Source organism: Aquarana catesbeiana, linkage group LG11 (genome assembly GCF_042186555.1).
Source record: "Aquarana catesbeiana isolate 2022-GZ linkage group LG11, ASM4218655v1, whole genome shotgun sequence".
Lineage (NCBI taxonomy): Eukaryota > Metazoa > Chordata > Amphibia > Anura > Ranidae > Aquarana > Aquarana catesbeiana.
The window spans coordinates 100,310,125-100,334,548 of record NC_133334.1 but is presented as its reverse complement, the minus strand read 5'-3'; the positions used below and the strand labels follow the sequence as shown (position 1 = coordinate 100,334,548).

General features: G+C 41.7%; 1 protein-coding gene across 1 annotated transcript in view; it reads left to right on the top strand.

Annotated features, from left to right (window-relative positions):
• LOC141112210 (mucin-2-like) overlaps window positions 1-24,424 on the top strand; it is a 245,720-nt gene that overhangs the window by 201,269 nt on the left and 20,027 nt on the right. The window contains exons 48-54 of the mRNA XM_073604810.1: window positions 6,962-7,031; window positions 8,284-8,396; window positions 12,654-12,685; window positions 17,844-18,021; window positions 18,333-18,434; window positions 21,902-21,942; window positions 23,551-23,661. Coding sequence (XP_073460911.1) covers window positions 6,962-7,031; window positions 8,284-8,396; window positions 12,654-12,685; window positions 17,844-18,021; window positions 18,333-18,434; window positions 21,902-21,942; window positions 23,551-23,661 — 647 coding nt within the window. The remainder of the gene's footprint in view (window positions 1-6,961; window positions 7,032-8,283; window positions 8,397-12,653; window positions 12,686-17,843; window positions 18,022-18,332; window positions 18,435-21,901; window positions 21,943-23,550; window positions 23,662-24,424) is intronic.

Below are 24,424 nucleotides of genomic sequence, written 5' to 3'. Positions count from 1 at the left end.
GCCATCACTATTTCAAAATTGTAGTGAAGGTTTACCGTGTCAAGATCATGTTCTATTGTTGGGGGTTTGTCAGACTTCCATGACCTCGCTATGCACAGTCTCGCTGCGAGTAAGATATGTGTCAGGACGTGTCTGTATTGTGGAAGAACAGAATCAATATTGAGGTTTAGTAGTGCCAGGTCAGGGGAGGGGAGTAGGGTTTGGTTTGTAATGTCTGTCAGTATGAGAAATATTTTTTGCCAGTAGTTCTTTAGCCGAGGACAGGACCAAAAAATGTGGAACAAATCTCCCTTGGCTGAGTTGCATCGCCAACATTGGTCGCTCGTAGGAGAGCTGAACTTAGCTAGCTTCGAGGGTGTGAGATACCATCTGAGGGACAGTTTTTGGGTTATCTCCCAGAGTGAGGAGCATTTTGTGACCGCGTAGGTGGACCTAAGTGCTCTTTGCCATTGGTGTTCAGTGTATGAATGTCCTAGGTCGCTTTCCCAGTGTACGTGGGGGGCTTTTTTAGTAAATTGTAGTTTGTGGTTTAGGATATTGTAAAAGAGAGAAATTCCTTTTAGTTTTGTGGAGGGTTTCGTGAGATAATCCCAGGCACTGGAGTGTAATGTGTAGAGAGGAAATTGGATGGCTTTAAGGCAGTGGGTGATGCGCATGTAGGTGAATAGTTCTGAAGGAGGCAGGTTGAATTCGCTTTGAAGACGGGAAAAGTGTTTCGGGCTGTCATTTTGAAGGATGTCCTGTATGGTATTGATGCCTTTTTTGGACCACTGACCTAGGTGTAGATCGGGTGATATATGTCGGAGAGTTTCTATCGGGATAGGTATGGAACGGGTGTCAGAGACAGCGCGACTGTTGTGTAGTATTTTTTTCCAAGCTGTGATTGTTGCTAACATTGTAGGCGGTAAAGCCGACGATAGTTTTGGGCACCAGGGTGTGCTCATCGCCCAAAATTTTAAATTTGGATGGATCAAGGTCGAGTTCTCGATGGAACTCCAGAGCTTGCTAGGGCTGGACTGGAACCACTCGTCCATTTGGGCCAAGATTGCCGCTGAGTAATAGTCCTCAAATTCGATTGTGCCCGAGCCCCCGGCCGATCTATGGTGTCTGAGTATAGCGTGTGCACATCTGGGCTTAGTTCCGTTCCAAATAGCTTTGTTAAACATAGTTTGTAGGGATTTGAAATATTGTTTAGGAATGGGGATGGGGATAGTTCTGAACAGATATAGTATTTGTGGTAAGTGGATCATCTTGAACGCTGCCAGTCTCCCGGACCAGGAGAGGTTGTGTTTAGTTAGGTTTAGTGTGTCACTTTTTAATTTGGCGAGGAGAGGTTTGAAATTTGCTGTGAAGAGTTGTTTGGTTGATTTAGTTAAATTAATTCCCAAGTAGGATATACTGTTGTCTGCCCAGGCAAAGGGGAATTGCGCCTGTAAAAGGTGTCTGGAGGTGGCGTCTATTTTAAAATCTAGAATGTGTGATTTAGTTACGTTTAGTTTGTAGTATGAGACTCGTCCAAACCACTCTAGCAGTTTTTGGGCTGCAGGGAGGGCGGAGTTAGGTTTGGTGAGTATCAGTATGACGTCGTCCGCGAAAAGACTAATCTTGTGTTGGATTTTGCCTATTGTTAGACCCGTAATGAGGGGGTTTGAGCGGACGTGTTCTGCTAAGGGTTCTATTAACATATTGAAAATCAGTGGGGATAATGGGCAGCCTTGACGAGTGCCATTCGTTATGTGAAAAGGACGTGATAACATGTCTGCAGAGTAGACCTGTGCTGATGGGGTGGTATAAAGTGCCATTATGGCGTCATATATGAAATCTCTAAACCCAAACTTGGTCAATACTTCTCGTAGGTAGGACCAGTGGACCCTATCGAACGCCTTCTCTGCGTCCAAAGATAGGAGCAGAGAAGGCGTTCCACTAGACTCAATATGGTGTATCAGATTTATCATCCGTCTTGTGGCGTCAGGAGCCTGTCTATCTCTGATGAACCCCGATTGGTGTTTGTGGATGAGATCCGGCATTACCGTCATCAGGCGTCTGGCAATTGTTTTGGCATATATTTTAACGTCAAGGTTCAACAGAGATATTGGACGGAAGTTTGGAGGGGAGGTTGGATCTTTTCCCGGTTTCGGGATGGTAATAATAATAGCATTGAGAGATTCATTTGCGAGCTTGGAAGAGGAGGCAGCAATATTGAAGTATTCTGTCATATGAGGAATTAGGTGGCTGGAAAAGTGCTTGTAATATTCTCCCGTGAACCCATCAGGTCCGGGAGCTTTGTTCAGAGGTAGGGAAGAAATTGTGTTTAGGATTTCCTGGTCTGTGAACGGTTTGCTTAGAGAAGCCAATTGGGAGTCTGTCAGGGTCGGGAGCTTAATTCGGTGGAGAAAGTCAATAATGTCAGCAGAGGACGGTTGGTAGGTGTCGGGATCATGTTTGATGTTGTATAAGTTACTATAATATTCGCTAAATGCATTCGCTATGTCTTGGGGGTTAGTCAGTTTAACATTAGAGCGGGGGTGAAATAAGTGGGTTATTCTGGACTTGATTTTAAGTCCCTTGAGGCGCTGGGCCAATCTCTTGCCCGCTTTGTTGGACGTGGAGTAATTGTTGGCTTTGAGTTTGCGTTGGAGTTGTTCGTAGGAATATAGAAGTAGGGAGCGTAGGGCGCGTCTGAGGGTCAGAAGCTGGGCTAGAAGTGTCGGGTTTGGTTTGGTCTTGTGTTGGGATTCAAGAGTTGCAATTTGGGATGTAAGGGTGTCTATTTGCTGCGTCCTCTTTCTCTTGCATATTGCACTTAATTTCATAATCGTACCTCTTAGAACCGCTTTATGTGCGTTCCACACCGTGACGGGGTCCCCCACTGAACCTTTGTTTAAATCAAAATATTCCTGCAGTTGTTTTTTGATATCTTGGGAGTAGGTTGGGTGTTGCAGAATGTAATTGTTCGCCCACCATAGGAACGTATTCCGCTGGGGTGCAGTGTCGTTGATGGAGATGGTGATTGGAGCATGGTCTGACCACGTCACGGTGTGGATTACAGATGCACCAATGTTTTGTAGTAGCCACTTGTCCGTGAGGAACATATCAATCCTAGAATACGATTTGTGATGTGGAGAAAAATAAGTATAGTCCTTTTCAGACCCATGGTGGCACCTCCACACGTCAAAGACCTCCTGTGACGTGAGGAATTGCCCCAGGGGCGACTCCCTTCTTTTTGCAGCTGAAGTAGAGTCCATGTGTATGTCTGCGACTAAGTTGAAGTCTCCACAAATGATCAAGTGCCCTTGTCGTGCTTCCCGTGCTTTGAGGAAAACTCTTCTAAGGAAACACATCTGGCGGGTATTGGGGGCATATATATTCATCAAGGTGTAGGTGATCTTGTTGAGGGTGAATATTAAAATTAGATATCGGCCATTGGGGTCAGCGATTTCCTGTAGCAAATGGAAGTCTAGACCATTTTTTATGGCAATGAGGACTCCCCGTTTTTTGGAGTTGTATGTGGCGTGAAAGATTTGGGGATATTTGCTATTGGAGCATAGATCCGTAGCTGTGGGAAGCAAATGTGTTTCTTGGACACATATGATGTCGCTGTTCAGTTTGGCTGCTGTGTGCCATAGCGAGTGGCGCTTTGCCGGATGGTTGAGGCCCTTGGCATTGAGGGACAAGATATTGCATGGCATGGTATTTTGTGGAGAGTGGTGGAGATGCAAAGAAATAGATAGCACTTACAGTTAGTTGATTCAAGGGTGTGAGCGTAGGTGTTTCCGCTACGGGGGAGGGAGAGATCCTGTTGTGCGTCGTCGTGGAGTAGATGTCCTGGATTTGAGGCCGTGGAAGATGGCTGGGGGGAAACAACAAGTCAGCAGGTCAAACGATAAAAATGTGAGGTTGCTACCTCAAGACAACAATCAAAAAAGAGACTGAGAGAAAAAAAGAAAAAAAAACTGTAGCAGAACTTCTGTTATGCTATAAATGAGTGGTACAAAGATTGTGGCGGCGTGGGTAACAAGAAGCTACGTATAGCTATGCCGCAGGTGGGGGAAACCAGTTTGTAGGTAATGGAACCGAAGAGAAAGATTCATACAAGGTAGCAAGGGAGAAATGTGGTGGTGGTTGTGACCCAACAGGTTCAGGCGTTAGTTTGGGGTTGGTGCGCTCTTGAAGCCTGGTTGGTGCGCCTGTGAGGGGGTGTGCGTTGTGGCAGAGGTGATATTCCTTCTACTGGGGGTTCAAGAATGATACCCCAATCATGGAGTAGACGCAGTCCTTTCATGAGGTCGCTGACGACGTGAGTGGTACCATTTTTTGCGATAAGCAGAGTCGCGGGATATCGCCATTTGTACTGAATTTTGTGGTTAAACAGGCCTTTGGTGATGGGGTTCAACTTTCTTCTCTGTTGTAGCGTGTATTTGGACAGGTCAGGGAAGATCTGGATTCCGTCATACGGTCTGGGTAATGGGCCTTTGGATCTGGCTTCTGACATCATCTTTTCCTTGATATGAAAAAAATGGATTCTCATGAGAACATCTCTTGGAACTGATGCTGCTAGGTGTGAAGGCTTTGCAATCCTATGGATTCTGTCAATGATGATATCTCTGGGAGCTGCATCTGGTATGATAGTATGTATGAGATCTTTGGCGTATTTCGGAAGATCTCCCGGGGGAACTGTTTCAGGGACCCCCCTCAACTTGACGTTGTTACGTCGCGAACGGTCTTCCAAATCGGCCAGTTTGGCCCGGACCCATTCTTGTTCCCCTTTAATGTCATCAACTGCGTCAATTATGTCGTTAACTGTGGTGGAGCAGTCTGTCATGCCCTGCTCTATGGTAGATATTCTATTGCCCATATAGTGCATGTCTGTGGAGATTTTTGTGAACATGGATGTCAGGTCTGTCATCAGAGAGGTTTGTAGGGACATGAGCATCTCTTTGAGGGTGGTGTCAATAACTGGGAGGCCAGATGTGGGGAAGGATGCCATTGAATTATGCAGTGCCTGATTAGATATGAATGGAGTGAAGGCCTGGGCCTGTGTTGTCATCATAGCAGGAGGAGGCTGCTGGTGCGGTGCATCCATCCGCATCCGAGCTTTGGCTGGGCTGGAGGTAAGAGGGTCAGAGCCTGGGTCTTGTGTGGGGGATAAGGGCAGAGGAGCAGTGCCCATTTCTGTGAGGATAGCGTCTGGGAGGTCAGTGTATGCCTCTCTTTGCTCCGTCAGGCCGCCGGCGCCATCTTGGATCACACTGACCTTGTCCTGAGGGAACATGAAGGTGGTGAGCTTTCTGATGCCGTGATCGCCCATCCGCTTGCGGGACATCGTCGGTCGGCACCCGGGGAAGTTGCGTGGCGTGTTTGGGGTGTTTTCTTGGAGTCTGTCGGGTCCTATGCGCTCCGGTGTTCTCCCTTGCTGAGGAGCTGTGTGTTCAGGCGGCCATCTTCAGCGCCGGCTAGCCACGCCCCCCAGTAGTTTTTTTTTTGTTCAACCCAGCAGGCTAAACAAAAAAAAACCTGAAGAGCTCGGAAGGAGATGTATTGATAATCTGTTGTTAGTACAGCGATCTCACCCCTGAGCTATTGTGTTCTGACAGCGGGATACCCCCTCCGCCAGAACACACCGGTCGGTGCTATATGCTGACCAGCAGATCTTTTTCGGTCATGCCCATTTGACAGAAGCTGGCTTCTGTCGGACCGGCTCCCGTACACGTGGGCCAAATGTTGGCGGGTTTCTATTGAACCGGCAAATACCGCCCAGTATTCGGCCCATATGTACGGGCCTTAAGACTATGAGTAATTTTTGTTTTGATACATCTGAATGTGTTCCTGCTGTAGATTTTCCATCACTACTTATATGTTGAAATCATTGTAAGGAAAACGGGGAGCGAGGGTAAATCTAATAGAGCCCAGATAACAGGAAATGCTCAATAGAAATTTGAATCCTCTACCTAAAACTAGAAAACAAAATGTTTGGCTTGATATACACTTAAAGCAGAGTTCCACCCACTTTTTAATCTTCTCCTCATTAGCTTTGCAACTGGTCATTAACTCTGCATTGGGCAATTTTTTATACTTTTTTGCTTTGCTTACCCGGTTTCCAAGGTTTTCTCTCTTCTGGTTTTTCCCATCCTCGGTGATGTACGTATTATCCTGTGGCGCACTGGCTCTTGGGAGATGTATGTCACGATTCCCAGGAGTCAGTGGGCATTGCCGCCGCTCAGCATTGCGAGGTATTCAAAACAGAAGTGACGCAATGACATACTGTCGGCGTTATGCTCGGCATACAATGCACATGCACGAGATTGGGAGGTGCATGCTGGGTAGCCAGCAGCACCGTATCCCGGAAAAGAGTTTGAGTGGGCTTCACATGCCCACAATGAAGATGGAAGCGCACAGGACGACAAAATCTTAGGTAAGTACATTCTAAAAAACATGTATAAGGAAGGGGATTTATTTTATAGACATGAGTTCATGTAAACTATGTAGAAAAGCAAAGGGGATGCAGAAAAGAAAAAAAGAAAATATGGTCGGAACTCCGCTTTAACTGTTTATAGTGCCATGCTTACACTTTATTGAAAAAATACATTTATTGATTTACTAAAGAAGTAGAGACTGTCCGCTTTGCAAAGTGTATGTGAATCTTTGTTAATTTTTAATACTCAGTCATGTGTAAAGGAATTTTTAAAAATAGAATTTAATTAAAGCACAATGAAAAAAAAAATAAGCACAGCTTCACCTCATCCATCATTGTCTACTTTGCAAAGTAAACATACACTTTAACTGAACAGTCTCTTCTCATTTAGTAGGATACAGTGATTAGGCACAATCGTTCCTCACCTTCCACTTTCCATTTTACATCCCTGTCAATCTCATTTTTTCAGGTAGTCGCATAAAGAAGTAATGTTGTATTCATTTTTTAAATGCTTCCAATACATTAAACACATTTTTTTTTTACTTCCAGGACTTACTTGCCCTTCAGACAAAGTCTATAATGCATGTGGCCCAGTTACACAAAGAACATGCCAAACTACGTAAGTGTGTAAACACCAAGCATCAGACAGTTTTATTACCACATAGTTTGTATTGATTTGCTTGTCTTGCTACTGTAATTTCATAGTCATGGCATTGACACTTAAAAGAGAAGTTTGTGAATAGAAAAAAAAAAAAAACAATCATGCTCCCCTAGATGGCTGCAGCATCAATCCCAGCTGCAACTGTCCCCTGCCTTCTCCACATTGAGAACTGAGCGATCAAATACCAATGACTATCAAAGCTCTGCTCTGCCCCTCCAGCGCTCACTGGAACACTGGCCTGTGGAGGGGGAGGGAGAGGCTGGCTCAGACTCTCAGTGGCACGCTGAGAGGCTGAGCCAGCTGCATCTGGGGGAATACCTACTTTTAAGGTTGGGATCTTTTCAGACCCTGGACCGGCTGAGTGACGTCAGTTGACAGAGAACTTCAGCCCACAGTTGGCTGAAAATGGGTCACAGGAGTACAGAACTAAGTGTACTTCTGTGATCCATAGGAGGAGTAGCTGTGGACATACTTTAAAGGCCTATGTATAAACAAAAATTGCTTTGTTGACCTGCCCTGGTGGTTGTGGGGGTCTGTGGGTTAGGGGGCTTATTTGAATCTGGAAGTCCTTTTTAGCAATAAGAGGTCCCCTAGATATTGCACCCCCCCCCCCCCCCCCCCAATGTGAATGAGTACACATCAGCAGTCTTCATTGTCCCATCCTTTTCAATTAAGCTTGTACAGCCTCCAACATTTTAGGGAGTGCTGAATGATTTCAGCACTTGTTAGATGGGGCTGCCCTTCCCCCCATCCTTGCATGATCTGAATAGACAGCATGCCTACACAAAACCACTCATTGCCAATGTTGGAAGATGCAGTGTAAACTAGTCTTGTGAAGTATTCACCGTGCTGAATTGTTTTCATTGCACATTCTAGCTTCAGCTAGCAATAGCTGTGTACAAACATGCTGCCTGTTCAGATCACATAATTTTCCAGTAGCTGGTGACATAAGGGGGAGCAGCTTGGCTGTAAGGAGCAGAAAGCCTTCAACGCTGTTGAAACCAGTGATAGAAAATAGAAGTGCTTTGTTCATAAAAATTAGAGTACCAATTGGCAGGCGAATACCTGCTTTAGTAACTGCTCAGTACTTATAGTAGCAGGGTATATATAATGTGATCTATACAGAGTGTCACTTTAAATCAGTCAGAATGTCATTTTTTTTTAACCGTCTTGAAAATGGAGATGAATTATGTTGTATGACTTCTTACAGGCCAGAACAATATGCAGTGATGCAGAATAATACTCGTTTCATTGAAGGATGTTTTTGTCCAAATGGTACAATGCGCCACAGTGAAGCTGTAGATATTTGTGTACCTAACTGTGGTAAGGAGTGTGTTATTTTATACTTCTCTAATTAATGTAGTTTTGTACAAAAATAGGGGAACCGGCAACCAACAACTTATTCATTTGTGACTACAGAATTACAAGCTCAGAGGTGCCAAATACAGATGAACAGACCATTCTGCTAGTTTCAATCCAGTCTGAGCATGGCTGGTTCAGCTTGGTTTGATAGGCATGTGAGCTGGTCTCCTGTATAAAATTTAACCTTGTATATACTTCACCAGCTGAGCCAAGGGCAAAACAGGGATCGCTGTTTCAAAACAACAACCTGGTTTTGATATGAACTAGACTTTTCATTATTTCCAGGAAGGATAAAATATCTCAGCAGCACACCAACAAGCTTGCCTAAAAGTGCAAAGCTCTTTATTCTTGTATGATCACATAGAAAAGCAGGAGTTTTAGGAGTACAATCATGAACAGAATATGCAGTCGCAGACTTTGTGTCGACATATAGAAGAGAAACTGAGTACCATAAAAACCACTTTATTATGTAACATTAACCACTTCAGCCCCGGAAGATTTGGCTGCTCAATGATCAGGTCATTTTTTTTTGCGATACGGCACTGCGTCGCTTTAACTGACAATTGCGCAGTCGTGCGACGCTGGATTCAAACAAAATTGACGTCCTTTTTTTCCCACAAATAGAGCTTTCTTTTGGTGGTATTTGATCACCTCTGTGGTTTTTATTTTTTGCGCTATAAAGAAAAGAAGAGCGACAATTTAGAAAAAAACACAAGAAAAAAAGATCTTTTACTTTTTGCTATAATAAATATCTCAAATTTAAAAAAAAACAAAAACAAATTTTTTCCTCAGTTAAGGCCGATATGTATTCTTCTACGTATTTTTGTTAAAAAAAAAAATCGCAATAAGCGTTTATTGATTTTTATGGCATTTTTATTATTATTATTTTTTTTACTAGTAATGGCAGTGATCAGCGATTTTTATCGGGACTGTGATATTATGGCAGACACATCAGACATTTTTTACACATTTTTGGAACCAATGACAATTATATAGCGATCAGTGCTATAAAAATGCCCTGATTACTGTATAAATGTCACTGGCAGGGAAGGGGTTAACATTAGGGGGTATTCAATGGGTTAACTATGTTCCCTAGTGTATGTTCTAACTGTGGGGGGATGGGACTGACTAGGAGGAAAGCGAGATCGGTGTTCATACTTAGTACTGTATGAACACACGATCTGTCTCCTCTCCCCTGAGAGAACCGGGATCTGTGTGTTTACACACACAGATCCCGGTTCTTGCTCTGTCACGAGCGATCGTGGGTGCCCAGCGGGCAATTGCATCAGCTCTGGCGGCAAGCCCCAGGCCCCTCGAGTGTGCCCCCTAGTGGTCAAAAGGTGAAGAGACGTAAGGTAACGTTGTTTCGCCCAGGGGAGCCAACCTACCGCAGTACAACTGCGACGGCTGGTCGGAAAGGGGTTAAAAATTGATTACACAGCATAAAATTTTACTCTCCACATAGGGGTTCACAACATGAAAAGATTATGATTAAATTTCACATGTGGACTCAACGTGTTTTGGGAATCCATCTTCAGTAGTACATGTGACAGAATCAGTACACTGGAACCCACTCCTAATCTTTAATAGAGTAATATCAGCCAGTAGCTTAGACTGGAATTCATAGCAAGTGTATGTTGCCCATGGAAGGTCAAATGAGTAAGCCAAGGTGAAGTCACTGCCTCTCGGGTGGGAATTTCAGGTACAATCAGTAAACAGCCAATGGTCTTGTATACATAATCTTAAAACAGAAGGACCAACTTCCAAATGGGGAACCATCCAGACCCAATGTGAGTTAGTCACCATAAATACAGCATGATAGTTAACCTCCCTGGCGGTAATCCCGAGTGTGGCTCGGGGTGAATTTTCATTACCAAAAGCGGAAACCCTGAGCCACACTCAGGATTGCATTGCAGTATTCTGGGAAAGTTACTTACCTTGTCCCCAGGATCCTGCAATGTCTTCCCGCTGTGTCCGCAGGCTGTGTACTCCGCCCGATGCACTGTGTGCCGTGCTCCGTTCCCTGTGAGCGTTGCAACGTACGGGGACGAAGCCCGGCGCCAAATTCAAAAAGTGCAAAAAAACAAAACACATACATTACATTACATTACTGTATCAAATCATTTCACATCCCTTTTGTCCCTAGTGCTTTGTCCAGTGCCCTGTATGCACTTTTATATTATATATACTGTTCTTTCTGCCTGGAAACTTGAGAATGTCCATGGCAGCCAAAAAGTGTTCTTTTTAGACCAGCTAGAAAACAGCGATAGTAAATTAGAATCACTTGCAGAATTGAGCGATAGTGATTCGTGGGGAAATCCATCATCAAACACTGAAAGTAACGACAGCGACAATTCTGCAAGCTTCAGTGTTTTTGATTTGATTACATTATTGAATACATTTTATTATTGTTATATTATTATTTGTTATAATTATTTATGGTGATTTATTATATTATAATTTATGATTTCGTGTTTCAAACTTTATCACACCCGGGATGTCTACTAGACTCTTGTTTGGACAGATTTAAGTGAGTTATTCCTAAGAATTACAGGCCTACAATATAAAACACCAAATTTCCATGCAAAACAATTTACTGCTTCGCGATGCAAAAATCGGACATAATCATACCGCTAGGGACATTAAAGTAACCAAGGCACATACTGTATATTCCAAAGAGGGGTTTCTTGATAAGTATCTTAGAAAAAAATTCAGTTAACATCAATCCAGCCAGTACATACAAGATACTTTTTTTAATCACATGGTCGATTCCAGTATAGTGTGTGAATGGAATATATACTCCTTATCTGCAGGAAGTTTCTTACCTTCCCAGGAAGTGCAGAATAAATGGAACTATATATAACTTTCTGTCCTTGAGGATAGGTAGCCACTCCTGTCACAATGAGCAGTTAAATGAGTTACCATGATGCAAGCAAAGTGTAAAAAACATTCAACTGTATGTATAGCTAAAAAGATTTTTTTTTAGTTATGAATGGAGTAGAAAAGGGTTCAAACCACTGTCATTTTATTTTAAGCTGTCTAAGTCCCATTGGTAAGATTTACCCTTCAGTTCCTGTCCCACAGATCCAACAGGAAATAAAATGGAATCTCAACAAAGTGAAGGGAATCCCCTGTCAGACCACTTTGGTGTCTTTGAGGTGTTGCCATTTGAAATTGTTCCACTATCTCCTGTTCTTGTGACAATTGTAAATTCTGCATTTTCTGTCTTAGTGAAAATAGTCACCAGGACCAAATTAGAGGATGAATGTAATGGCTGAGACAAAAATACAATTTAAATGTTCACATTCTAACCCCTTACCACACTATCCCCCCAAAAAATATTGGCTAAAAATAAAAATATGTTACCCTTTGTATTTAAGAAAAAATAAAAATTTTCACTTATTGAATACATTTAAAAAAAAGGTCTGCACAAAGTAACTTCTAGAAAGAAACCATGAGATTCGTTAATGCAAGTATTTGGAGTATGATATTTAGGAATGATTCTCAAACTTTCATTAGTATTTATAGAAAACCATATAGTCCCTGTTTTGCCCCATCTTTCTGTTTTCTGAACTCCTATGTAGATAATAAAGATGCTAAAAAAGCATATTGGTATATTTACAGTAGAGTTGTGTTTGTTTTCTATAGACCCTATGGGCTGTGATTAAAAACTCAGGGGGCTCTATGACCATTGCAGCTCTGTGTGTGACAGAGTAATGGGGATAGATTGTAATAAAACTATGAGACAGTCTAACCACACGGTTTAATGTGAGGTAGGCCAAAAGGAACCAAAAAGTCCTCTGTTGAGCAAGTAATAAGGGAAGATTTAATTAAAACTTTTTTTTTAAATAAGAAAAGCTGAATCAATGGGTCTGAGACTTCTGGTGCCTACAAACACACTGTCATCAGAACCGACTGAAGTTTACTGGATTGGAAGATGCTTATGTGATGTCTATAGCTAGATTTCTGATATACACGATTTGTATTTCTGAATGTACTGTTATGATTGTTATTTATCCCTTCATTTATTTACATTATTTATTATAGAATATATTCTTGCTATAGTGATTAATAAGTCTATGAAGTACATACATATATAATGTATGAATGGTAAAGCACTTAAATGCTGGGATAAAGTATGATAGTACAGTGAAGTTATAAACAGGTGATACTAGATATTGGGACATTTTGCTAAGAAGATTTTTTTGTCTCTTTCAGGATGTGTTGGACCAGACAATGTGCCACGACAGGTATGCTTTTTTATTTTTTTATTCAACTTGCTCTATACCTATAATCTTCCATCATGGAACATCCATGAAATATTTATTATTCTGTAGTTTCTATTGATCCTAGCCTAGCCAGACATTCAGTTCATCTGGGAAGAAGCTCAGTTTCGGCTGTAATTGAATCCATGGAAGTCTACTGAATAGACTAATGCATATAATGTTGACCCTCTGTGACTAGAGGTGGCCAGACACAACAATAAAAAAACGAATCATCTGAGTATTAATTGCAAATAATTCCTTAGGTCCTGAAGAATAGTTTTATTAAACTCCACTTTGCCCTAGGCAACAATCGAAGACAACGAATATTGCCCTCCCCTATCATTCATTGCAAGCATACCTGATCTTACATCTAACATGACCTTTTAAAAAATGTAACAACTGCAATTAATAGAAAACCTACACCCAGGTATTTACTCCATCAGAGTACAAATCAGTGTACAATGCACACATTAAATAAAAGTCTTTTAATAAGCATTTTATTCTACCACCATTTATAATGAAAGGTAGACTTATATAAATGCAGGCAGGAAATTGCAGTTTTTTTATTACACCAAGAGCAATGCATGTTATATTCTCAATACTATAGGAAGTCTTATATGAGTTGTCAGTCCTAATGGGAGGAGGAGAAGAAAATTTTGAAGGGTTTACCTTTTACAGATCAGTGAATCTGCTCAGGTTCAATTCACAGGAGATGTTTGAAAATCCTGCTTAAAATCCACAAAACCCAAATTTAGCAACGCACCCCAATAAAATCTATGGGGGACATATCTTAAAGTGGTTCTAAAGGCTGGGTGTTTTTTACCTTAATGCATTCCCTGTTTTATTAAAATCTAAACACTTACCTAAGCCTGTCAGGGATCCAGCAGTGTGCCTGGCTGTGGTCTTCTCTCCCTGCTTCTCCTCTTCTGCCTGGCTCTGATTCCTCGCACTGTACAAGGCAGCAGCAATTCAAAAATGGTGCTAGCAGAGCGCCCTGCATGTATGTGGCTAGTTATGCTGCCGCTCATGCACAGACCAGCCATGCTGTGAAAAGCACATGGGAAAATCAGCATGGGTGGAGTGGTCTCTGCGTGCATTGCAGAATGAATGGCCATATATGTGCTATTTTTGAACTGATGCTTGCACAGTGCAAGGAAATGGAGCCAAGCAGCATTAAATTTACCATAATGAGCTGGCCTGGAGACATGCAATTACCGCGCAGATTAACTGTGTGCCTAGCTGGTGCTTGCTAACTGTGTGGGGGTTGCTCTGACTTGGGGAAGACAGAGATCGGTGTTCCTGCTCAGCAGGAACACCGATCTCTACCTTCTCCCCTGTCAGAAGGGCAATCTGCCGTTCTGTGCCCCTCTGCCTCTCTCATGATTAATTGCAGGTGTCTGGCGGTCATCAGGTCTGCCAGACCCGCTGATTGTCTCCCCCTCTGTCCAATCAGCACGCAATCGTGCCTCTCTGGCGGCATGCGCACGCCCCTTTTACGCATGAAGGTAAAAGCCTTCAGTGAGCAGCTCTCCTCTCAGCCCCCCTAATACTTACCTGAGCCTGATCTCAAACCAGTGATGTGCACGAGCTCTCTCTGGTCTCTCTGTCCTCATTGGCCATTGGCTCCCACTGCTGTCAGTCACAGCCAGTAAAGAGGGAGCAGGGGGCGGGGCCAAGCTGTGCTCTGTGTGTCTTAAAGAAACACACAGAGGCGATTCGAGAGAAAGCATGTACAAGCACAAGCTGCTTGCTCTGGGGGCATTTGGCAGGGGAGAAGAGCCAGGAGCACCAGGGGAGGGTCCCAAGTAGAGGAGGATCAGGGCTGCTCTGTGCAAAACTATTACACAGAGCAGGTAAGTATGACATGTTTTTTATTAAAAAAAAAAGAACTTTACATTTACTTTAAAGTTGTCTGAACCGTACTCACACCTGTGTTCCAGCTTGCATTTTTTTGTGGGTTTCTGCTTCTCAAGTAGAGGGCAGCCCATTCATTTGAATAAGCTGCTCTACAAGCAACAAATGCTCCAAAGAAGCTCCAAAAGTGTTGGAGTGGAGCTTGGCATGTTTTTTCACACATTTGTAGCACATTTGCTGCATGACAAACGCTTGTTACCGGCATTCAGGGTGCCATTAACAATTAAAGCCACTGCAGGTGCAAAGCACATTTGCAGCATGTTTCTGATATGCATAGCTAAATACACATTTTCTGTCTAGCTTTGTCTTGCGTTCCAAAAATGCTAAGTTTGAATGGAGCCTTAATCCTTACCATGGCAATCTGCGCGTTACTTAATCCTGACCCCTGAACAGTGTGTGTTACTTAATCCTGACCCCAAATCACTGTAGATTACTTAATCCTGTTCCCTGAACTCTCTGCGTTACTTCATCCTGACCCCTGAACTCTGTATGTTACCTAATCCTGATCCCTGACCTCTGTGCGTTACTTCATCCTGAACTTTGTTTGTTACTTACCCTGATCCCTGAACTCTCTGCATTACTTAATCCTGACCCCTGAACTTTGTTTGTTACTTACCCTGATCCCTGAACTCTGTGCATTACTTAATCCTGACCCCTGAAATCTGTTATTTAATCCCGAACTCTGTATGTTACTTAATCCTGGTCCCTGAAATTTGTGTGTTACTTAATCCTGACCCCTGCAATCTATGTGTTACACTCTCTTGACCCATATCATCATATGTTCATGTTCAAGTTCAGGTTTAATTCAACCGTTCCCTTTTTATCCCTGACCACCCACTGCAGATGTTACTGATAAAATCAGTACATTTATCTTATGTATGTTTAATTTAAAAAGATCACTTTTGGGCATATGAGACGGGGGGCTGAGTGTGTTCAGTGCTTTTGTGAGCACAGTGTTTTTACATTTATTTTTCCAGTGAGGTGCTGAGAAAAAAATGGCACTCTAAAAACTATAAACTATAAAAAACACATGAAAAGACCCCACTTAACAGAAGCAAAGTAGCTAAGGTGATAATAATTAAAAAGCTAGCTATCATTGTGTTGTGGACAGACATTGGCCCTTAGCACTGGTTCATACCAATGCGATTTGACAGTTCAAAATTGCATGACAAGTTGCACCCCATTGCTGCAGCGACTTTGAAAAAGGATCCTGCACTACTTTTTTGCGATTTTATCGCAACTTGCATTAACTTCTGTTAAATGAAGTCACAAGCCACAAGGAAATGGTATATCACACTCGTACTAATCGGGCGGCTTTGAAATCGCGCTGAAGTAGCACGATTTCAAAGCTGCACTGGTGTAAACCAGGGCTTAAAGGAATTTTGGGTATGCAGATCTTTACCACAGAGAGAGCAAGTAACCAATCAGCTTCTAGGTTTTATTGCCACAGCTTAACTGAACAAGCTGAGGTTAGAAGCTGATTGGCTACTATGCACAGCTGCACCAGGTTCTGAGTGCCCCGGTTTTAGTAAATCTACCCTATAGTTTGTTAAAGTAGATGCAAACCCAACCTCTAAAATCTAATATTATCTTTAATGTGATAATATCCCTTGGAAAGCCTATTTGCATTTTACTTGCCAGCATTCATAAAAATAACACCTGTTGACACTGATATAACATCCTTGTTTGGGCACTTTGTCTTAATATATATATATATAGATATATATATATATATATCTATATATATATATATCTAGATATATATATATATATATATATATACACACAGTATATATTCAAAATACAAATTATGTTATAGGGTGACAACACCGCTTCATTTCCAAGAATGTCATACCTGTAGATTGCATTTTCCACTGTTGTCACAATTTAAAGTAGACCTTCCATGAAAAAGCCCCCACCACCAAAGTCAAATCACCTGCAAAGATGGCTTTAACCACTTCCGTACCGCTGTATTGTAATATGACGCCCTCCGGGCGGGCGTCATATGACGTCCTGGGATCTCCTGCATTGTGGAGAGCGTGTGCACGCCACCGGTGGTGCGCGCGCGCTCCCGCCGCATCACGGGGGACCCGATGCGCGTGCCCGGCGGCCGCGATGTCCGCTGGGCACCTGCGATTGCCAGGTAACAGCAGGACGGTGGATCTGTGTGTGTAAACACACAGATCCACGTCCTGTCAGGTGAGAGGAGACCGATCCGTGTGTTCCCATTACAGAGGAACACCAATCGATCTCCTCCCCTTGTGAGTCCCCTCCCCTACAGTTAGAATCACCATTGTACCATTATCAGCAGCACTCTCTATGCTTTCCCTATCACAGATAAAACACATTGTCAATATGGCTACTAGGAACCCACCCTTTTATAGCAAGGGGCTGGCTTATCAAAACGACCCCTAGCTGGCCCTTTTACACCAGCTGACTTAAAGTGATACTAAAGGTTTGTTTTGTTTTTTTTTTTAAATAACAAACATGTCATACTTACCTTCACTGTGCAGCTCGTTTTGCACAGAGTGGCCCTGAACCTGGTCTTCTGGGGTCCCTTGGTGGCTCTCTCGGCTCCTCCCCACATCAGATAACCCCCTGGGAGAAGCGCTCTCCCGGGGGGTTAACTTGCGGGCGTGCTCCCGAGTCCAGCATTCGGCGTCCATAGAGGCCGAATGCAGAACTCGGCCCCACCCCCCAGCACCCGCGTCATTGGATTTGATTGATAGCAGTGGGAGCCAATGGCTGCGCTGCTATCAATCCATTCAATCAAGAGCCGAGAACCCTGAGCAGAGAGAGAACACATCCCCGTGGGACAAGTTCGAGGGTTCAGGTAAGTAAAACGGGGGGCTGGGGGGGCGGTAACTGACGTGTTTTTTCACCTTAATGCATAAGATGCATTAAAGTGAAAAAACACGAACCCTTACAACCCCTTTAAGTTCAAAGTCCAGGCATTACATTATAGTTACTATGGCAAATTCCTACATAATTTGCAGGGTCCAAAAAAACATGAACATGCCGGATTCACCGCAAACCCACAGTAGCAACAAATCTGAACCTCATCCCTATTATCTATATTGGCAACCAAAATGTTCTATTATAAAAGATGACACCTACAGTCTCAATTTTTGCCACAAAGAAGGTCTTTTTCCTAATTTTGGTTATTGTAAATTAGCATTGATATGTAAGTAAAACATTTTCATAATTGTGCTCATTCTTCACTTTACAGTTTGGAGAAAATTTCCAGTTAGGTTGCCTGGACTGTGTCTGCAGGGAAGGTGGCAGTGGTCTCTATTGCGACAAACACAAGTGTACAATGAATAAGAATGTCACATGTGAGCAGGCAGGTTTCATTCCTGTGACCCGGATCAACTCTAATGACCCCTGTTGTAATGAAACGGTTTGCAGTAAGTGCTACTTATTATTTTTGCACATTTTTTTCCAGGAAATCATAGAAAGGTATGAGTATTGGCTCTTTTAGGTGTACTATCAAGAGACCTTTCCTACTTAGGAGGTTCATTCCTCATTAATGTGACCAAGAAAATATGTGATTGGTCTGGCTGGCCACAAGCATCAGACATATATGTTTCAAAACAGTTATGCAGACAGATATGCGCCTTATTATAAATGTTCTCAAAATATATGAAGTTAAGTATGTCATTATATGGTATAAGTAAGTAAGCTTGACTAACCCTAAATATTGTATCTTTTCTTACAGTATGTGACATCAATCAATGCCCAAGTAAACCTTCCTGTACAATTGGCTATGAAGCTCTTGCTGTTATTGCAAATGGAAGCTGTTGTACATTGTATAACTGTGGTACGTTGTGTCCTCTACAGGTGGACTTTTTTTTTTACATTTCTGGGACTTAAACAGTTCACATACACATCTATAGTATTAAAGTAGAGCATCATTATAATACATTATGCATACTATTACTGGACTATTTTCTTTCTGGATCTCCAAGAGTGTAAATAGAACTTATGCTGCAATCTGAAGAAAACTAAAAATGTGGCCTAGGAGTGCACACCACAAGACAAAGTGCCTGCTATTAGCTCCCTTAGCTAGAAAAACTTTCACATATTAGATGTTTTACATTTGCTATGAACATTGGAATACCTTGAGTTGTGTGCTAAGCCTTACCATCAGCACTATGTCTCACCTACCCACTAGTCACTTATCCACTTAGTGCACTCTCATTGAACAGGGGATCAATGGATTAGTAAAACATTTACTAAAACCTGGGCACACAGAATCTGGCACAGCTGTGCATAGTAAACAATCAGCTTCTAGGTTTTTCTGTCAACGCTTTATTAAACAAAGTGAAGTTAGAAGTTTTTTTTTTTGTTCAGAATACAAAAAAACAAAAAGAAGCAAGTTACCTCACAGGACAACAAAGCACCAAAAGCACATCAGGCATGAAATTCAGTACCATCATGTATAGCAAAATGCTGGGAAGTAACATTTCTGTGCACCAGTATGTTCTATTGATAGTGTACTAAAGCTTTATAGCAAATCATCCCAACAAGCTCAAAACATACCCAACTTCAATTATGAAACATGAATAGAATGCATTGCCTTCATCCATTTTTTCTAGATTTTTTTCAAAATTATGGAAAGCATTACTGTATGTTGGGAATGTATATACGTCTCAAACATTACATGTTTATTCATTTCCAGTATCCAATCTCTAAGGGTAGGAGAATTAGACAAAAAAACATCAGTAAGCTAACAACAGCTAACAACAAAAAAGTGATCTTGAAACAGACAATACCTGGTAATTCAAATCACCGGATTTCCCAATAGGCATAGAACAGGGTCTAAAGTCAATGAGCCATATACAGTATTTAGAGTATCTATCACAACTGATAACATTTAGGACATCTCCAAAACAGATTTATAAAGTAGTCGGGAAATTGCATATCTTACGCAGCTGCACATTCTACAATACTAGATCCCTTATATCTTCTAAGGTTACATCCATATCCATCTCCCATCTATGCCAGCATGGAGTAGTAAATTTAGAATGGAATTTACTGTGTATGACAACCATGTATATACCTAGGCATGTGCAATTAGTTTTGGTCCAAATGTAAATTCTGACAAATGTTTGGTTATTTGGAGACTTGTTGAAACTTGTTCAATTTCATTTTGTTTATTCGTTTTCTAACGAATCCCAAATTTTTGGAACGTTTTGAATTGGGATTGGTTGAAAAATTATCGACCGATTTGAATTCTGTGTGAAGAGTAAACAAAACTAAATTGAACACATTTCAACTAAATTTTGTAGTGTCTTTATTCACTTTTTACACTTTTTAGATGAATGGATAGGGGTACTATGTACCCCATACTGATTCACATGGGGGGGTTGGGATTTGAGGGCCACCTTGTTAAAGGGGGCTTACAGATTCTGATAAGCCCCCCCGCCCCCAAACCTCCACATCTACAGCCCAGGGTTGTGGGGAAGAGGCCCTTGCCCATGGGAACAAGGTGCTTTGGCTCTGCCCCCCTGCCCCAAAGCGCCCCCCCATGTTGAGGGCATGTGGCCTGGTATGGCATTCTTTTGTTTACATTTCAGCTCTTAGCACGGAAGCCCGCTGACAGATGATGAGTCAATGAATGTTAAGGATGCGGCAGCTGGCTTCCTGTACCACGCCTTAACAACCAGCTATTCTTCACACAGACTTCAAATCGGTCGACCATTTTTCGACTGATCCGAATTTGAATCGTTCCTTAAATTTGGAATTTGTTAGAAAATGAATAAAAAAAATGAAATGAAACAAAATTAAATTAAAAACGAATTCCAAAACGAATCAATGAAATGAAATTAGTAGCTTAACAAATCTATCCGAAATTAAATTATTTTTTCCGTTCTACACATGTCTATATATACCTTAGAAATAAGGCCTTTATTAATATCTGCTTGAACTATAGTATAGTTATAAGTAGAAATTAGACACTGATTGGTTAATATGCACAACCGCACCAGATTCTGCATGCACTAGTTTTAAGTAAACCTTCCCCACATTGTGTCAGCAAAAAAAAAAAGGGGGGGGGCGCTTTTTTAAAGAACTGACAGCATTTCTAGACGCAGCCCTAGAGAGGCATTGCTGAGCAAGGGAAGTAAAAGTGTAACCTTTCCAGTCCACATTTTGTCTTGGAAACACAATATTTCTTTAATCCATGTATAACATGGGACTGGAATCATTGGATTTCAAGAAAAGCTGTATTGAGAGAAATATGGATGAAGCCATTTGTGACCTTCTGAAAAAAACAGTTGCCTGACTATCTATGGCTTTAACAAGATTCCCTGACACGGAAACCTCAGGCAAACAGTGGAGTCAGAACACAGTCAGAATTCTTGATCCGCATACTGATTCTAGGTCAGCAACTCAGAAAGTACTAAAGCCCCTGGGTTAGCATGAAAGCCAGGTCATTTGCATTTCTGGAAGAAGAGGCCAGCAATGGTAGCCTACAGGGGCATTGCTAGGGGGTGGCTTTTGGGGCTATAGCCCCGAATCTGGGGCCAATAGCCCCGAGTCTCTGCAGGGGTCCCCAAAGGGGAGGGGAGGCTCTCTGGGGACCCTTATGTAAGTGGGGGGCTCTCTGGGGACCCTGATGCAAAGGAGAGGCTCTCTGGGGTCCCTGATTTTAAGGCAGAGGCTCTCTAAGGACCCAGATTTAAGGGGGAGGCTCTCTGGGGACCCTAATGTAAGAGGGGCTCTCTGGGAACCCTGATGTAAACGGGGGGTACTCTGGGTACCCTGATGAAAGGGGGAGGCTCTCTGATGACTCTGATGTAAGGAGGAGTCTCTCTGTGGACCCTGATGTAAGGGGGGCTCTCTGGGGACCCTGATGTAAGGGGGGGGACTCTCTGGGGACCCTGATGTAAGGGGGGACTCTCTGGGGACCCTGATGTAAGGGGGCTCTCTGTGGACCCTGATGTAAGTGGGGGGCTCTCTGGGGATATATATACACACACACGTATATTACTGTATATACATGTGTATGCCCGCCCAAGCGTACGACTTTCTTTACTACGCTGCTATGGGCTCTAGCCCCAGATCTTTTGTAGACCTAGCAACGCCCCTGGTAGCCTACATATTCTCTTAGTAAAGGATGTAAGTAGGTTATGTGCAATATTTTTGGATACTAAATTGTAAGTTGATTATGTGTTAGCAAGTAGTTAATATAATTTAAATTGTATCTAAAACTGAACAAAGAACATATGTGAAATAGCAGCCTTCTTTGCACATATAAACCAACCTGCTGTGCTCTTTTTGCAGTTCCGAAGAAAGTCTGTGTACACGAAAATGCTGAATATAAGGTAAGTTCTTTAGAGTAAATCAAACACCTTGGTGATTTTATGCTGCTCATAAATCTGCTTATTTTTTCAGCATACTGCTGGATGCTAAGTAAACAGAGATTTATTAAAGCAGCATATAAATAATATTTAGTGAATTAGACCATTTCTTTCGGTTTACCAGCTTCCTTTGATATCTGAGATGTGTCTATAAAGTATTGTAAGAAACTGCATGGTTACCATTTTTATATTGCCTAAGGATGTCTTGACTGAGTTTAAGGGGAAGTGCACTTATAGAGCACACCCTATAAGTATATATATCTATTAGGCCCCGTACCCAGTATGAGTATATATACTGACCTTAAATCCTGCTCTGCTGAGAGCTATATGGTGTGACTTCATGAGCACCACACAACTTCTTCTGAAAATTCCCATCCATCCAAGTGCACTGCAGCTTCTATTTCAATTGAAAGACCGCACACCACCTGTCCCGGTGACTATGAATAGAGTATGCAATGTAAAGGAGGTGTACAAGTCAGCTTACAAAATGTTTAGGAGAGGATATGCAGCACCAGACAAGTTGCATAGTTAAGATTTTGTTGGAATGGGCTACAGGTAGGTATGTGCTTGTATAAAAATGATCTGAAAACATTATGTGCAAACCTCCTAACATTCTAAGATAGAAAGAGAACCACCTTTTAGCACAAAGAATGCAAGGAAAAGAAAAATGTCTATGCCATGTTTCCCAGTTATGTAGATCGTGAAGACTCAATAATAATAATAATAATAGGTTAAAACTACAAGGTCTTTTTACCACTGCTTTTCCTTTATTTCAACATATCAGATGCATCAGTTAAAAGGTCACATGCAAGGTTTAGTGTAGTATAACACTTTGAGCAGTTCATTTTTTTTTTATATAAGCCTATACATCAGACCAAATAGAGGGACAAATGGTGAGGAAAGAGGAGCATAAGAATTTGATTTCTAAAGAATGGCAACTGGAAGATATGGAATTGTACTATAGGTGCACTTACCTTTTTTTCTGGAATTCGGATTATGGGTATGAAAACTAACTGCCTAAATTAGTCCTTCAATATATGTCATTTTTTAGTACAAAAAAGACATTATATTGCACATTACTCTGGGGAAGGGATTAATACGAATGATTTTATGTATTCTGTACTCTATACCACAATTACAAAAAAGCAGTGAAAAACAATCTTGCACAGATAATATAAAACACACAAAAGCAACCAGTCTATATTTATGCTTCTTGTCAAAAGATTTAACATCCGCTTACAGCTAAACAAATTTACTGTATTTACTGGGCTGGTATGGGTTGGTTCTGATGTAGAAGTTAATAGGGAGAAGGTAGGGGAGATACATAAGGGCTTATTAGAAGACGGCCCAGGTTTTTGTATTACCAGCAATTCAAAGAAGTGACATGAAGCCTGCAAAATTGCATGTTCTGAAAAAAACTGTAATTTGTAGATCACAAGTGTATATACATAACATTATAAATGTGACAGGGTAATTAGATTGACATTCTAATTAGAATTTCCTGTGTATAAGCATCCACATAATCATTACATTGACCACATCCAATTATGAATATGCTTTTTTTCTCTATAGCCTGGAGCTAAAGTATTCCTTGACAAGTGCAAGAATTGTGTGTGCTCAAACTCTGGTTCTGAAGCAGAGATACAGTGCACAGATGTACCTTGCAACAAACAGTGTCACCAGGTAAGTGTAGTATGTTCAACCCTTCACAATATTGCACACATACCCTGGATATTCCAGTAAAAGCAATGACTTCTATGACTTCTATTTGTAAATTTAACTGTTCTAATGAATATATGTATAAAATGTGAACAAATACCCTGGTCTTCAACCGATTTGGCATAAGGCTGCCTCTAGAGTAGCCCAGATAACGGGCTCCCTTACCATATTGACTATGCCAATGTGCCTACTCTTTACTCCTCTCCCAGAGGTCCCAGCCTTACCCCAAAAATTAGCCCATACACTTTTCTGTGCCATTATCTGGGCTATTGCACTAAACTGGCATGCCCCTACAGTACCCTGGACCAGGTGCTCCAGAGAATGGAAGCCATGCGACTAATGGAGCGAGTACATCACACCATTTTTAAAACATTGCATATCTTTGACCATAAGTGGGCAAGCTGGGAGTCATATAGTAACTTCATTGGACGAAATTAAAAAACTTACAATAATTCCCCTAATGGTATGATATACATATATACACTGTTCACACTGTTCATTGCTTATCTCTTCTTTTTTTAAAGGTTTTTCTACATTTCCTTCTCTTTTCTTAGACTGATTTGTTAGGAAGCCTACTAGACTTATTTCTAGTTTATATTATTACTCTAATTCTTGAACCAGGAAACAGTGATGTAACTATTTTTGGTACAGTTAACTCTGTGGAATACATAGATTGGACTGTAGAATATTTAAGATATACAGACACTTTGATACTTATGACTCTGGA